We start from the raw sequence: 14,881 nt of genomic DNA, 5'->3' as shown, positions 1-14,881 counted from the left end.
GTGACACAAAATAAAAAGTTGCGATTTCCTAAGCGGATAAAGATGATCACTATAATGTATGGTGGAAGAGCACTTCTCAGGAAAACATTAAATAGGGAAAACATGGTTTGGTGGCTTCTAAATTCATCCCTGTTTGGATCCTAAGGAATGAATGGTGCTAAGCTAAATGCTGGCATAGTGGCGCCGCGCGCTATAGCGATTGAGTGCACGCACTGAGACAGCAGAGGTACGTATCAACTCGTCTAAGTAGAGGGAAGAACATAGTGGAATGTGGAAAAATGGTGGTGTTTTCCTTTAAGTGACTTGACCAAAAATTCAATATTAATATTTAAGCCAAAATCCCAAATTTTGTGTGTAATTCAGCTAATTTTGCATTTAAGTTGCAGTTTTGTGTAATATAATTTTGAAACATATGTATAATGTATAAAGTTTTGATTCATGCTTATTTTTTTTTTTTAAAACGGAGTGTCTATTTACTGCCTTGTTGGCAGAGGCTATTTACACTAACTCCACCCACAAACGTGTGATTGGGCAAGTCAATAATATAAAAGAGTTAGTCTAACAGCACCTCCAGTGGCGCAGATGGTAAAGCTTGTGCTGACCCGGGTTCAAATCCGCCTTGTGACAAACTTTTTTTTCTTTTCAAATGTCATATCACATCGGAAAGGCAATTATTTTAAATTAAAATTAAGGAAATAAACGAAAAGTTGAAAGTATTGGGTAGGATAGGTGTAGGGAGGGCTTATATTGTCATCCATTTAATAGTTTGAATTAAAATTATAATTTACACTCAATACGTTATTATTGCATACTGTTTTATAATGTAATACAATACTGAGGTGCGATAATATCCACTATTTGCAATAAGTATGAATGGAAGAAAATCTTGCTATTTTTGCATAGTGTAAATAGCATCTATTGCTATTTGCACTTTATGTAAATAGCCTCTATCACTATTTACACTTAGTGCAAATAGCCACTGCCTTTTTAAAATGTGTTTTTTATTCACACGATTTTTGACCATGTTGTTTGCCACAATAATTTTGCATTTATTTTTCCGTTTTGTGCAATATATTTCTACAGATGTTTTGATTCACTGATTTTACAGGTGTTTTAATTCTCAATTATTATCATGCTTATTTTGACCTGTGACTTCAATACTTTTGGCAGAAAATTAATCCTCTAAAAGCCTTACAAGAAGAGTAAAGCACATTAAAACAACAAAGGGGAAATAAATCTGGAATGGGATGCTCAAAAAGTACATGGGAGTGATGGTCAGGGGTGCACATACTTTTGGCTGTATAGTGTAGAGCGGAACTGATGCTTGCAGAAACTTACCATAGTTGGGACAGAAGCGACTGCCACCATCAGAGGTGCAGTGCATCTGAATCTGGGAACGGTCACGTGTTTCTGTTAGGATAATAGAGGTGCCGACTTTCTTGGTGCTAAACTCATATGAAAAACTATCCCTGGTGTCATTTTCATATCTGAAGTAGATGAAGCGATAGTCTTGCCAGTACTCCTTATAGGATATTGTGTCACCAGCATTGATGCGTGTATACTGGGGAACACAATTATACGTCACTTTCTTCACACCTCACTGATATTGCAGTTATTATTCATTCTAACCAGAAAAAAAGTATAAAATTACACAAGTAATCTTGTGTAGTGATGCACTTTAAGTCATTACCTCTTTGTCCTGGGTGGCAAAGTACCAGGTATAAGGAGTCTGATTGATGACTGAAACTGAAGGCCAGGAACCCATCTCTAAGCATATTCTGTAACATTAGACATTAAACATAGGTCAGTATTTGATTGTGATGCAACATAACTAAAAACAAATACAGCTGCATTAATTATAACTAAAGTAAAAAGAAACGGAACCCATCACACATCACCAGCCAAGTTAGAAACGAAGTTGTGAACGCTTTCATTTATGAAACTTGTTAAAATATATGAGTAAATTCTGAGTAATTTGCAAGTATAACAGACCTTCTCGAAAACTTTCTTCCGGATTCACAAACACTTAATAAATTTCCGATTTTATAGTTAAACCTGCGTATGTTAATGAATTCCAATCATTTGTAAATACGGCACTAGTGTACACATTCACAATTAGCATAATCCCCGCCTATGAATTACAGCTACGCAAATTGTGTGTCCAGGAATGCAGTGGAATATTCTGGTCTACTTTCTCAGGTTTAGCTCCTGCATATTGCATAAATGCAGAAAAGGCTAATAGGCCACATGCCTAACAATAAATATTCAGTAACGTGTCCACCAAAGAGTTTTTAGCCAGCTGAAAAAATGTCAGGCGCTCTTCTTAAAACGACCCGCTGGTGGCGCTTAAACACTTTGGTGGCACAGCGTTTTTCCAGCTGAGACTCTTTGGTTGCTATGATTTGGAATATCCACGGCAACGTATAACTAGTATCTGATTTTTAAGAATTTTACTAAATATAAAAAAGCAATAACCAGTAATATTGACTTCTCCATTGTAGGCAGTCACACAAGGGGAAGTCGTGGCCTAGTGGTTAGAGAGGTTGACTCCTAACCCTAAGGTTGAGGGTTCGAGTCTCGTGCCGGCAACACCACGACTGAGGTGCCCTTGAGCAAGGCACCGAACCCCAAACTGCTCCCCGGGTGCCGCAGCATAAATGGCTGCCCACTGCTCCGGGTGTGTGTTCACGGTGTGTGTGTGTTCACTGCTGTGTGTGTGCACTTTGGATGGGTTAAATGCAGAGCACGAATTTTGAGTATGGGTCACCATACCTGGCTGTATGTCACGTCACTTTCACTTTCACAAGTGGTCAGTATTTGTCCCGCCCCTCTTCTATTTATGGCTGGGTAAATAGTGACAGTGACAAGCGCTGCGTTTTACAGTTATCAACTATAAAAGGAGCAGGTGTACATTTTTTTTCGTACCAACTAACATTTTGAAAATACGAACATTTTCATGAATTCGAAAGTTTGCGTCAGAACAGCTTTACGAATGATTTACACAAATATTTATTCTGCTTGTGTTTCATGAATGAGGCCCATTGTATCCATTTAGTAGTTGTTAGCTACTCTTGTCTATCCCTTTGTTAATAAAACCCCTTTTATTACACTTGTCTTCCTTGTGTTGACAATACAGTAACCGCCTCTACAAGTTAATGATATCTCACAAATCCTTCAGATTGTTCAGACTACAACTTCCTATAATTTATGTCATTCTTATTTATTCAACAGTCTTCCATAATTGTTCTTTACTGTGATGGTGAAATTCCTAGCTGGTGCCCCACAAAATAGTATGACCAAAACTAAATATTAATATTAATATTGAAGCCCAAAAGTCATTACACTGGTGGTGTGACTTAAATTTAAAATCACTACATTTAGTGGTGCCCGTGTGAGGCTATCTAACATCTGCTAGCATATCACTACAATGGGGAGGCATTTTTAGTGTACAGCATCTGAAGATGCATACAACTTTAGCAGCCTTGATAGCTGCAGTGCATTAAAGTTTGATAGTTACCTTCATCAGATGAAGAAAATGGTCTGCTCTGGAAAAAATGTTTTAACGCATATAGCAGATTGTTTGCAAACTTCAAAGCTGAAGCTAGCAAATAAGAAAAGTGGCATTTTTGAAAGCCCTGAGCAACGTGTTTGTTTTAAGCTCTGAAGAATGCTGTGAGGTGGTGTCAGAAGAAGTGGACAACACAGTGTTATGCAAAGTGTTCACCCATTTACAGTCATTTATTATGACGCCATGTGATTCCCGTGTTTACAGAACATATTCTGCTAATATTAGGCACTCACAAATGCGACGCCTTGACAGAAAGTTACTTCAGAGGAGGGCATTCATGGTGGAGGAACACCATGGTATTAGAATTGTGGTGTCCATACTTAATACTTTGTAGGCTGTGACAAGATGTACAGTTATTCATTTAGTTTGAATACATGAAGCATCAGCACCTGTATCTCAAGACTCATGTCTGTCGGTAGAAGAACATTTTAATCACAAAACTGAAATAATGTGACATCAAACAATGAGGATGGACAATAACAACTTTACCAATTGTGTCTGATGCTAAACAACAAAAATCTTAATTTAATCACAAGGTTAGAGTAAGTGACCTATATTCAGGGCTCGAATTGCAGGGGGATGGCAAAAATGACAAAAAGCATCCACTCTGTAAAACCACCCCCGCCCCCCTTACCATTCTCTTTAGATGAATAATGTTGCGTAAAACCTATAATGCAAATGAAATATTAAAATTCCCTATAATAACTTATGAGATACATAACATAACTCGATATTGTAACAAGCTGGGCACAAGCTCAAGAAAGTTTTCAACATTTTTCACACAAAAATGTTCAAGCGCAATTTTTGACATTCTTAAAAAGAAGACAACAGAAGGTATGACATTTCCTTGATTGACATTATAAAGTCAATCAAAGAAACAAAAAACAAACACTTATTGAGTCCAGAAGCATTCACTGAGTGATAAATTCTATTAGAATGTAGTTAGATTGCCCTTATAATTCTAATTATTAAAGAAAAAATATCTTTATGAGTTTTATATATATATAAAGCAAGAGTGCTTTCCTAAATATCAGCATGTGCGAGATCGCAAATGTGAATGTGTTATGAATTTTATACAACATTTGTAGAGCAACACAGCAGTGTTTTGTTCCTGATTTAATCTGTTTTTGAACGAAGAGAGCGAGCCAATAATTCAATGGTCCATTCATAAAGACTAGAGGTCAACAGATTGATCGGCCGGCTAATTAATCTGGCCAATTTTTGGCATTTTTTTAATGAATTGGGATTGACCGATTGTGCTGCAAATTAGGCTGATTAATAGACAGGCACATCTGTGAGCAGCTAGGCATTGTTGTGGAACACGTAATGCTGCCTCTTGTGTGAAATTCAGATGAAATTTCTGGATAAAACGTGCACATTAACATCATTATAGTCATTAAATGTGTCTGTGGGTCCAACATAGCCTCCACACTGTAATCGCTCATGAGCAGGGCACTTTTTGAGCAGTTATGAGCAGCACAGGGATGCAAACTTGTGGATTTGAAGTAAAGTTTTGTTTGCATTACAGGACCAAACATTCACATACTGTTTCAGGAATGACAAATGTGAGTAAATCCACTAAATTGTTCCACTAAAAAATCAAAAAGTCATTATTGACAGTGATAAAATGTAGCAATGGACGGAATTAACTATTTGACAAGCTGATGTCAAAATAGAGCTGTGCATTAATGCAGAGTAAATTCAGAGTAACAAAACTACAGCAGCAACAAGTCTGTGTTGACTGAATATAAAGCAACTTCTACAGTTAAAGATAAAACTTAAGGCAATGTTTAAAAATGTAGTTTTTAAATTAAATCTTATACCATTTCAAAATATTTAATCCATTATTATTTAACTGTAAATGCTAAACTTTACACTTAAGTACAGTAAAAGTAAAAAAAAATTGATACAAGTTATTTTATAATAAATTCAAAACCAAGATGAGAAAACTAGGAAGTGGAAATGGTAATGGAGCTAATGAGTAATAATATGCTGCCATCTACAGGATATAATGGTAAGTACATGTCATTTTCATCATAAAATTCTTTTATTCTTTTATATCAGTATTTTTGGCAGTTTTCTTCATGTCATCTTCATGAATGAAAAGTGAATCTTTAAAGTGATTTTTTTTTTGCACAACTGTAGAGTTAAAAATATAAGCTAATGTGTCTACTACTGTCTCCTAAACTACCGTGTTACTGCGTCTAGCATTAATATATTGTTCAGTCATGAAACTGTAGATTGCGCAGGCGATGGGTTGTTAACGTTACTGATGATATTCAGAGAGTTAAATGACTTGGTACAAGCTGATTGGTTCATGCTGCATATGCAACCAATGAGCAGGGCCGTGCACAGGGGGGTGGCCCGGTGGCTAGAGCCACTGTCCCTTTGCCCTCATTGGCTGAGGTGCCCCTCTCACCAATCCCTCCATCATCCCAGCCAGGGTGGCACCAGAGAATTTTGAACGCAGGTGCTGAGGGGTGCTAGATCATTGACGGGGAGCTGGGCAATTCAGTGTTCCAGACTCATTCTTCCCACTGGTCGCTTTTTTGCAACTAACTTTCTCTGTTCGTCGCAGGAGCACACTTTTTTTTTTTTTTTTGTTTGGTTTTTTTTTTTTATCAATGACTCAATGCATGCTGATAAACTTTTATCATAGTTTATAGTTAGGCCTATATGGAAACAAAAGTGGTTAACATTCAACCCGTTCTTTTTCATTAGTAGTATTATTTGCGATGTGAATTTTGTGAACGGGAGTCTGAACTTTTGCTTTGTTATAAACCCGGCTTCGGATGCTTTCACTTTCGATTTTGCGATCTTGTCACTTTTTTACAATAAAAGATAATTGTCTGTTTTGCTTAGGCTACATCTATACACCTTTCACTTTTTAAGACTAAACAAACAATGGATTCATTGTTATTTTTCATTAAAAAGCACAACAACATTAAAACAAGATACAATGACAACCTAGCTTACAAAACGTTTATTAACCAAAACGAATAAGATGTGGCATGGCATACACCACATGCTGTATTATATAATGCTTAATAAATTACATAACGTTTAGCAAACACTGAGGAATCAAAAAAAAAAAAAAAAAAAAAAAAAAAAAAAGAGTCTCCATAGCATAATGTGAGGTAAACAATAAAGATAAGTTTTCAAAATGAAAACAAAAAGAAAAGTAAAACTAAACTTGCAGTGACAGTGCTTGCATGTTGGCCTACTTAGCACAAGGAAGCACTCGATTTTTTAAATAAAATGCAATAATGACATTACAAAGTTATGCGTATAAAGAGTCAAATGTTTTTTTTTTATTATCATCTTAATGCACCTGCTAGCCCCTCCTTAGCGCCGCCCATGATCCCAGCTCAAAGCTGTCTGTTACCGCTCCACTAAAGATCCGCTGATTCTGCTAATCCACTCTGTGTTTCCTGCCGTTCCGCAGCATTACTCACAATCTTGTGTGCCGCTTTCTGGAGAGTGGAGACCACAGTCCCCGAAGCTCGTTCATTACCAGGTAAATGCATTACGATCCACATTAGTCAATGCTTGATCCGCTGAATTAGTAATTAGTTGATAGTTTGTTTTTGTTTTTGTCGGTAATGTCTCGGCCTTCTAAAAGTGTTGTGCAAAATATCCATGTTCTTAGAATTAGATTGTCTAATCAAATTATTGCACCTGATCAGATCTAATATAGCACACCAAAACACACACCAAATTTACTGTTGTTGGCACACTTTGTAGACGGAAAAAAAAAATGCCTTCACTAAAAAGAAGACAGAGAGAGAAAGAGAGAAGGGAGGCTGCTAAAGGCAGTTCAACAGTGCAAACATGAATACAAAGCTCCAGCAAGCCAGCAGGTAAATCATCATATATCTTTTAGCAATATTTAGCAATTTGTCACACTTTATTTCTTGTAATTAAGTATATTTCCTATTATAATCACTTGTCTTGATATTAGTAATCTATAACACATCATATTTTATTAAAACCATATTAATAGTAAGCCTATAAATAGTTAAAAACGTAGTAGTGTGTGGTCCTCAAGATAAGGGAAAATGAAGCAGAAGTATAATGAAAGTATCTGTCCTATCCTATCCTTTCCTAACGAAAGTATTCCTATCATTTTAAATGATCAGAATGTATCTATGACAAAGGGTTCTAAAATATAGCTTCTTATAAAAAAGTGTTCCCATGGCTCAGTTTGCCCCAGGTTTGGGGTAATTTGAGCCGAGTCAAGTCAGTGGGTAAGATCCACCATCTGGGTGTAAAATGACCATCTGAGCAAATCTGGTTCAAACCCATGTGAAATAAATAATTTAAAAACTAATTTAATAATTCTTTACAGACAGTCATATGTCTTTTCTTAAAGTTAACTTTAACAACATAAAACCAACCAAATTAAGTTTAAATTTCAATATTTAATTGTTTGTTTCTGAAACAATATGTTGAACACCAAAGTTGTAGCCTTCCTAAAAGTAGACTAAACAGAGAGTTTGCTGGCCATTAGTGACAACAGGTGGAAAGATATATTTAATTGTTTTTATTTGTTTTCATAGCAATATCTGGCAACACTTACAGAACTTAAACTGATAGTAATCAAAAGATCCCACAGACATGTTATTGCTGACAGGATACCACATTCGGTAAGGCAAACTCAAACACACACACACACACATACACACAAAAAAAAAAAACCACATCATGATATTGTCTGAAATGTTATCAATGCTATCAAAACAGTAACATATAACACCAGTCCAGAGATCTGTAGAACAATTATGTTATGTCTATGTGAAAATTTAACTACAGTATGAAATAGCAAAGTCGTGCCAACAACATTCATATGGGCACTAGACAAAGTTATCATTTATATAGCAATGGTAATTAATGAAAACTATAACAGTAAAAGGCTTACAGGTGCATCTCAATAAATTAGAATGTCGTGGAAAAGTTCATTTATTTCAGTAATTCAACTCAAATTGTGAAACTCGTGTATTAAATATATTCAATGCACACAGACTATAGTAGTGAAGTAGTAAAAGTCTTTGGTTCTTTTAATTGTGATGATTTTGGCTCACATTTAACAAAAACCCAGCAATTCACTCTCAACAAATTAAAATATGATGACATGCCAATCAGCTAATCAACTGAAAACACCTGCAAAGGTTTCCTGAGCCTTCAAAATGGTCTCTCAGTTTGTTTCACTAGGCTACACAATCATGGGGAAGACTGCTGATCTGACAGTTGTTCAGAAGACAATCATTGACACCCTTCACAAGGAGGGTAAGCCACAAACATTCATTGCCAAAGAGGCTGGCTGTTCACAGAGTGCTGTATCCAAGCATGTTAACAGAAAGTTGAGTGTAAGGAAAAAGTGTGGAAGAAAAAGATGCACAACCAACCTAGAGAACCACAGCCTTATGAGGATTGTCAAGCAAAATCGATTCAAGAATTTGAGTGAACTTCACAAGGAATGGACTGATGCTGGGGTCAAGGCATCAAGAGCCACCACACACAGATGTGTTAAGGAATTTGCTGAACCACAGACAACGTCAGAGGTGTCTTACCTGGGCTAAGGAGAAGAACAACTGGACTGTTGCCTTAGTGGTCCAAAGTCCTCTTTTCAGATGAGAGCAAGTTTTGTATTTGATTTGGAAACCAAGGTCCTAGGGTCTGGAGGAAGGGTGGGTGAAGTCCAGTGTTAAGTTTCCACAGTCTGTGATGATTTGGGGTGCAATGTCATCTGCTGGTGTTGGTCCATTTTGTTTTTTGAAAACCAGTCACTGCACCTGTTTACCAAAAAAATTTGGAGCACTTCATGGTTCCTTCTGCTGACCAGCTTTTTGACGATGTTGATTTCATTTTCCAGCAGGATTTGGCACCTGCCCACACTACCAAAAATTGGTTAAATGACCATGGTGTTGGTGTGCTTGACTGGCCAGCAAACTCACCAGACCTGAACCCCAGAGAGAATCTATGGAGTATTGTCAAGAGGAAAATGAGAAACAAGAGACCAAAAATGCAGATGAGCTGAAGGCCACTGTCAAAGAAACCTGGGCTTCCATACCACCTCATCAGTGCCACAAACTGATCACCTCCATGCCTCGCCGAATTGAGGCAGTAATTAAAGCAAAAGGAGCCCCTACCAATTATTGAGTACATGTACAGTAAATGAACATACTTTCCAGAAGGCCAACAATTCACAAAAAATGTTTTTTATTTTTTATTTGTCTTATGAAGTATTCTAATTTGTTGAGAGTGAATTGGTGGGTTTTTGTTAAATGTGAGCCAAAATCATCACAATTAAAAGAACCAAAGACTTAAACTACTTCAGTCTGTGTGCACTGAATTTATTTAATACACGAGTTTCACAATTTGAGTTGAATTACTTAAATAAATGAACGTTTCCACCACATTCTAATTTATTGAGAAGCACCTGTGTATTGCTGAATGAATAATAAACAACTGATAAAATTATATACCCCTAACCTAAAATAATGGTGCAATGTGATTGAATTTAATAATGCTCATTTCTCCAAAACAGAGAAAACATCTTTCACAAACATCTACATATCTGTCTCTTTTAAAGTGTTTAGTGTATATAATGAGTGGGGTTATTATAGCACAATTCCCACCCAGACACCACTAATCTTCAAACCCTGGCTACAGCCGTGATGCCTTCCATTCCCCCCAGTGTGTTTCTCCTTTTCACAGTCTGGCAGAAATGATGGGTGGTTCCAAAATACATGGTCACATGACAGTAAAAGTGTACAGTTGCCAAGATGCAGGGGGTGGATCAACTTACCCCACTCTCCCCTACTTACACTGAAGATGAGACAGAAGCAGGTTCAGAGAGTGAGGGAGAGCCCACTCTTATCAAAATATCTACAATAATGTCAATTATTACAGAGTGTGCTATCTTCTCTTTTGTAATAACTGGACAATTTCTATTAAAAAGCATCCACCCTCCTTGTGCCCCTTTTTTTTGGTTTGGGCCACTGCCCCTCAAAATGTCTGTGCACGGCCCTGTCGCTTCCCACTTTGATAATTAGTGTAGTTCCCATGTTCTGAACATTACATCCTTAATTTCCCCCAGATGTAATCTAGGTGGTTGAATAAAAATATTTGGACTTCTTATCTAAAAAGTATCTCAACTTAGCACCAGCAAGCTTGTTACCTAGACAGTTAGCATCAGCTAACAATATTTACTTATTTTCAGTATGGTTATGAATAAACAATAATATCTGTCTACTCGGCTAGTTAATCCAAATAACGACATATATACTGTTGATAAAAACAGACGTCACATAGGGCTAAATGCGTAGCATTTAAATAAAACTTTCGGCAGAGGGGAATTTGAACGTGCATGAGTTATTTAATTTAATTTGTGTTATTTTAATGTTTAGTTTTTTTTACCTAAAACATTGAGACAATGATGTTGATGTGTTTGCATTCAAGCATTTCAGTGGGCTTGAATAGATCCCCCTATTCAGCTTTGTCTGCCGCCTCTGGGGACACTGCAGCCTCTTCGGCCACCTTCGGGGGCTTTGCAGCCTCACCGGCTGCCGCTGGAAGTGCTGCAGCCTCTTCGGCCGCTTCTAGGGGTGGCGCCACCGCCGCAGCCTCGGGGGAACTGTGAGCGGACGCGGACGCCGCCGCCACCTCTGAAACCTTGTGAGCGGACGCCGCCGCCTCTGAAACCTTGTGAGCGGACGCCGCCGCTTTGGGGGAACTGTGAGCAGATCCCTCTGCCATGGGTGGATTGTGAGCAGCCATTGTCTCCCTCTGTTGTAACTTTTGTTGTTGAATAATTATTTAAATTTTTCTGAATAGAAGCATATGTGATGCTAAGTGTAAATAATTAGAAACACTTTATTATTTTTATTATGTTTGTGTTTATTTTGAAAGATCACAATGATGTGTATCTCACCCTGATATAGCCTACTTGTGTTACACACTAAGCATACTGATATCGTTATTAATCATTCAGCCTTGTCAAGTAGGTCAGTTGTGTGGTTTTTCTTTTTGTGATCTGAAGTAAAAGAACGAGAAATTTGACATCCGTGTATGACAAGCGTCTCAATTTTCTAGAACTTTCACTAACAGTTTGGTGCCGAAACCCGGGATAGCGTCACAGAATAGTCGCGGAATAAGAATCTCGGAGTTGGAAAGTGAAAGTGAGTTGAAGGAAGATGGCCGAACAGTTAGAACGGATGAAGAAGAAGAGGAAAACAATCCGCAGCTCGACGACGAAGTTGCTGACTCATTTGCAAGAAGAGATTGGTAAAGAAGAACCAGACTGTGATAAGCTGCGCGAGTTGCTTTCAATGTTATCGACGAAAGAGGAAAGCTTAGTGGATCTTGACAGAGACATTGAAAACGAAACTCCCACAGACGATCTGGAGAGAGAGATAGAGAGTGCGCTGGATTATCAGGACCGCATTATCAAAATCCCGTGCAGTGAGACTGATAGAAAGGGAGCGTGAACAAGAGAGTGAACGGGTAAGAAATGCCAATAAAAAATCATGAAAGATTGCCAGAAAAACAGTCTGTCAAGCTCCCCAAATTGGTTATTGACAAGTTTACGGGAGAAATAAGCAAATGGCAGGAGTTTTGGAGTCAGTATGAAGCCGTAATTCATTCTAATGAAGCGCTGTGTAAGAAAGAGAAATTCACCTATTTGAAAACATATTTGGCTGACGCAGCGGCCAAAGCAGTATCAGGGCTCACTCTGACGGACAGTAATTATGATGCAGCTATCTAAATGTTACAGAACAGATGTGGAAGAAAGGATATTGTTATCAGTGCTCACATGTCTAAACTGCTTAATTTGACTCCTGTAAAGAGATCGTCAGACGTAAACGTGTTGAGAAGTTTATATGATGAATGTGAAATTCAAATTCGTAGTTTGGAATCTCTGGGTGTTCCATGTGACATGTATGGCAGTCTTTTATGCCCTGTGTTATTGCAATTGATGCCAGAGGACATTGCTTTAGCTTATACTCGTCAGTTGGACTCTGATGGTGAATGGAAAGTGCCTGAGCTTATTCAATTTCTACAAAAGGAAGTGCAAAGCTGAGAAAGAGCACTGCAACTAACTAGACCAGAAAGTTTGAAAAGGGACAAACAGCTGAGTAATAGATCTTTCGCCAAACCTGAGATGACTCATGAACCAAGGCATAAAAAATGGACAATGTCTTCTGCAGCTGCCCTGCACACTGTTAGTCATGCTCCCAAGGCTTGTATATATTGTGAGAACCTGAACCATAAGCCTGAAAATTGCTCTGAATATTCAGTGTCTGCTCGAAAAGACAAGCTAAAAAAATTGGGAAAATGTTTTGCTTGTTTGGGGCCTAAACACATAGCAAAGTTCTGCAGGGTTAAAGGAGTTAACTGTGCTAAGTGTGGACGTAAGCACCATCAGTCAATCTGTGAGCAAATTGACAAGCAGCCTGATGATAAGAACGACAGTGTGGAAGATAGTAACACTAGCTCTGAAGCTGTAGTGTCATCTGTGTCGAGCACTGTAAAACCAAAGGCTGAAGGGCAACCAACTGTGCTGCTTCAAACAATTAAGGCATGGATAGAAGGTCCAGCAGGTAAAAAAATAGTATGTTGTTTATTGGACGGAGGCAGCCAAAGGAGCTTTGTGCGAGAGAGTCTAGTGAAAACACTAAAATTACCAGTGCTGAATAAAGAGACTTTGAATCTTCACACTTTCGGAGCTGAGTGTCCTGTGAGTACAGAACGCAACATCGTGAAATTGACACTTGAAAGTGTATGGAATGAAAATCAAAGAATAGAAATCACAGCAATAGGGACGCCTCAGATCTGTACTGCTGTTATAAAAGTTCCTGGAGAACATGTGCAAAAGAAGCTTAAAGCTAAGGGTCTGCAACTTGCAGATTTTTTCTCTGAGGACACCAATGATTCTGAGCTTTCCATATTAATAAGAGCAGACTACTACTGGCAAGTAGTATCAGGTAGAGTTGAGAGATTAACTGAATCTCTTGTAGCCCTGGAAAGTATTTTCGGATGGACTGTTCAAGGACCAATTCCCATGTTGAGTGTAACTGACACAACCTGCATGCAAATTTGTTTAGAAGCCTTTTGGGAAGTAGAGTCTTTGGGCATACTGAACAAGACGACTGAGAGTCCAGAAGAAATAGAAGCCGTACAACACTTTAACCAGACAGTAAGGTTTAAGGATGGTCGTTATCAGGTTGAGTTACCCTGGAAACCAAATAAACAAGAACTACAAAATAATTTCAAGGTGGCTAAGAAGAGGTTTGAAAAGCTGCAGAAAACCCTAAAAGCTGATGTAACCTTTTACACAAAATACAAAGACGTAATACAAGACTATTTACAACAAGGCATTTGTGAAGATGTTCCAGCCAATGATTCACAAGCAGAGAAAACAGATGCTGTTGAATATTATATACCACACCATGCTGTGCTCAGAGAAGACAAACCAACAACTAAACTAAGGGTAGTGTTTGATGCATCCTCACATGAGGAGGGTTGTCCATCACTAAACGACTGCGTGCTCGCTGGACCAAACTTGAATCCTTACTTGCTAGACGTGCTTGTCAAGTTCAGATTGCACAAAATTGCATTTACTGCTGACATCACAAAGGCATTCTTGCAGATCGCTTTGGCAGAAAAGGAAAAGGATGCTGTCAGATTTCTGTGGCTACGCGGTCCTCCAACTGATGATAAGAAAAATGAGCTACGCATTATGCGAATGTGTAGAGTGGTTTTCGGAGTGTCCCCAAGTCCATTCCTGTTAACTGCAACTATTAGGCATCACATTCAACAAAAAGAGTCAGAACAGCCTAAGGCAGTGGAAGCCTTGAGAGAATCGCTCTACGTGGATGATTTCATTATGAGTTCACGTGAGGTGAATGAGGCACACACTATTTCTACAGCTGCCAGAGACATCTTACTGGATGCAGGCATGAAATTGTGTAAATGGGTGACAAATTCACCAGAACTGAGAGCAAGATGGACAGGAAATGCAATGGAGCAAAACCTAGTATCGGATAGTAGTGGAAATGTACTGAAGGTATTAGGTTTAGTATGGTGACCAGAAAGTGATGATTTTGTGTTTGATATCAAGCAACTGTTGAGTGTTTTGGAGAGGAAAGAAAACACAAAAAGAAATGTGTTGCAAACCTCATCCCGTATCTTTGACCCCATAGGATTCCTAACTCCCTTCACTGTTAGAGTGAAATATCTTCTTCAGGAAATGTGGGAAAGAGGACTTAGTTGGGATGAACATTTGCCTTCTGAATTGACAAGAATGTGGAA

The 14,881-nt window shown here is 38.2% G+C and overlaps 1 protein-coding gene across 1 annotated transcript in view; it reads right to left on the bottom strand.

Moving 5' to 3' along the window:
* Window positions 1–1,093: 1,093 nt before the first annotated feature.
* LOC109102473 overlaps window positions 1,094–14,881 on the bottom strand; it is a 39,006-nt gene continuing 25,218 nt past the window's right edge. Inside the window, exons 2-3 of the mRNA XM_042722969.1 lie at window positions 1,691–1,778; window positions 1,094–1,561 (exon numbers count right to left, since the gene is read on the bottom strand). Coding sequence (XP_042578903.1) covers window positions 1,175–1,561; window positions 1,691–1,778 — 475 coding nt within the window. The 3' untranslated portion in view covers window positions 1,094–1,174. The remainder of the gene's footprint in view (window positions 1,562–1,690; window positions 1,779–14,881) is intronic.

The sequence above is a fragment of the Cyprinus carpio genome, chromosome B4, assembly GCF_018340385.1.
Source record: "Cyprinus carpio isolate SPL01 chromosome B4, ASM1834038v1, whole genome shotgun sequence".
Taxonomy (NCBI): Eukaryota; Metazoa; Chordata; class Actinopteri; order Cypriniformes; family Cyprinidae; genus Cyprinus; species Cyprinus carpio.
The sequence above is the reverse complement of the archived record's forward strand: the minus strand, read 5'-3'. Positions and strand labels throughout refer to the sequence as shown.